The sequence below is a fragment of the Tupaia chinensis genome, unplaced genomic scaffold (genome assembly GCF_000334495.1).
Source record: "Tupaia chinensis unplaced genomic scaffold, TupChi_1.0 Scaffold000511_1, whole genome shotgun sequence".
Classification (NCBI taxonomy): domain Eukaryota; kingdom Metazoa; phylum Chordata; class Mammalia; order Scandentia; family Tupaiidae; genus Tupaia; species Tupaia belangeri.
In genome coordinates, this window is record NW_006160024.1 from 3,126,112 (window position 1) to 3,127,240 (window position 1,129).

Here is a 1,129-nt window from a genome sequence, read left to right on the forward strand (position 1 = left end):
CGTGCGGAGGGGCTTTCGGGCCCCGCTGCTGCTGCTCTGCGAGTCGATGCTCAGTCGGCAGCTGTCCTGGTCACCTGGTGTCCCCAGGCAGGGAGAAAGCTTTCAGGGGACCTGTCTATTCACCCCCCACGCCAGGGTCCAACTCACTGTACAGGTCGGGAAAGGGCCAGGCTACTGGGCCCTGGAGCCGTGGCTGATTTAGGATTGGGGCCTGTGATTTTGCAGGCAGGAGTTGCAGAAAACCTACAAAGTCCTGAGTCATAAAGGGAAGGGCTTCTGTTCCCACCAAAGCCCACACAAACCGCCCTCCTGTCTCCCCAGCACTCACTGTCATCCATTTTCCTCTTGCTGTCGCTGCCAGGCTGAGCAATCCCCAGGAGCCCATTGATGGAGTAGGTGGAGCCCAGGGAATCCGACTGGGGTGACTCTGGGGGTGTCACGGCTGAGCTGGGGACTGCATGGGGTGAGAAGAGAGGATCAGGACAAGAGAGCCACACCCCTCACAGCCCCAGATGCTGCACTGCCATGGACTAAGCTCTGGAGAGGTGGGAGGTAACTCCCCCAGGGGACTTGCTTTGGGAAGTGTTCCTGTAGTCAGTGCCATCTGAGTGTTTCTGCCTCTCAAGATTTCAGGGACTCTTCTCTGGAAGCCATACCAGGAACAGCTCAGTCCATGCACAGGTTTATGGGTATCTGAGTGTGCCATGTGGTGTGTTTGTGCATGACTCTGTTTAGGTGTGGGTACATAGAAGGGGATGCCTGTGCTGGGGTGTGTACGCCAGGCCCTCAGCACTCACTCAGCGTGTGCCCTGGGCTCAGGGACTTGGTGGCCACACAGCTGTCCATGGGAAGGTTGAAGGGTTGTTGTACTTTGGTCCGGATTATTCTATGGGGAAGAGAAGAAAGGCTGTGAGAGAGAAGAGGAAGAGGAGGGCCCATGGCTACCCAGGATCTAGTCCTATTTCTGATCTCCAAGTTGGGTATCTAAAAAGCACTCAAACTTAACCTGTCCACAACCAAACCCATAACCTCACTCCTTACGCCCAGTCCTCCCCAAGGCCACATTTCATGACTGGTACCATCAGCCACTCAAGGCAGAACACAGACGGGGGCTGACATCTGCCTCTTT

The 1,129-nt window shown here is 56.1% G+C and overlaps 1 protein-coding gene across 1 annotated transcript in view; it reads right to left on the reverse strand.

Annotated features, from left to right (window-relative positions):
• PAX8 (paired box 8) overlaps positions 1-1,129 on the reverse strand; it is a 65,791-nt gene that overhangs the window by 26,383 nt on the left and 38,279 nt on the right. The window contains 3 exon segments of the mRNA XM_027775003.1: positions 1-74; positions 329-454; positions 798-886. Of these exon segments, the coding sequence (XP_027630804.1) occupies positions 1-74; positions 329-454; positions 798-886 (289 nt within the window).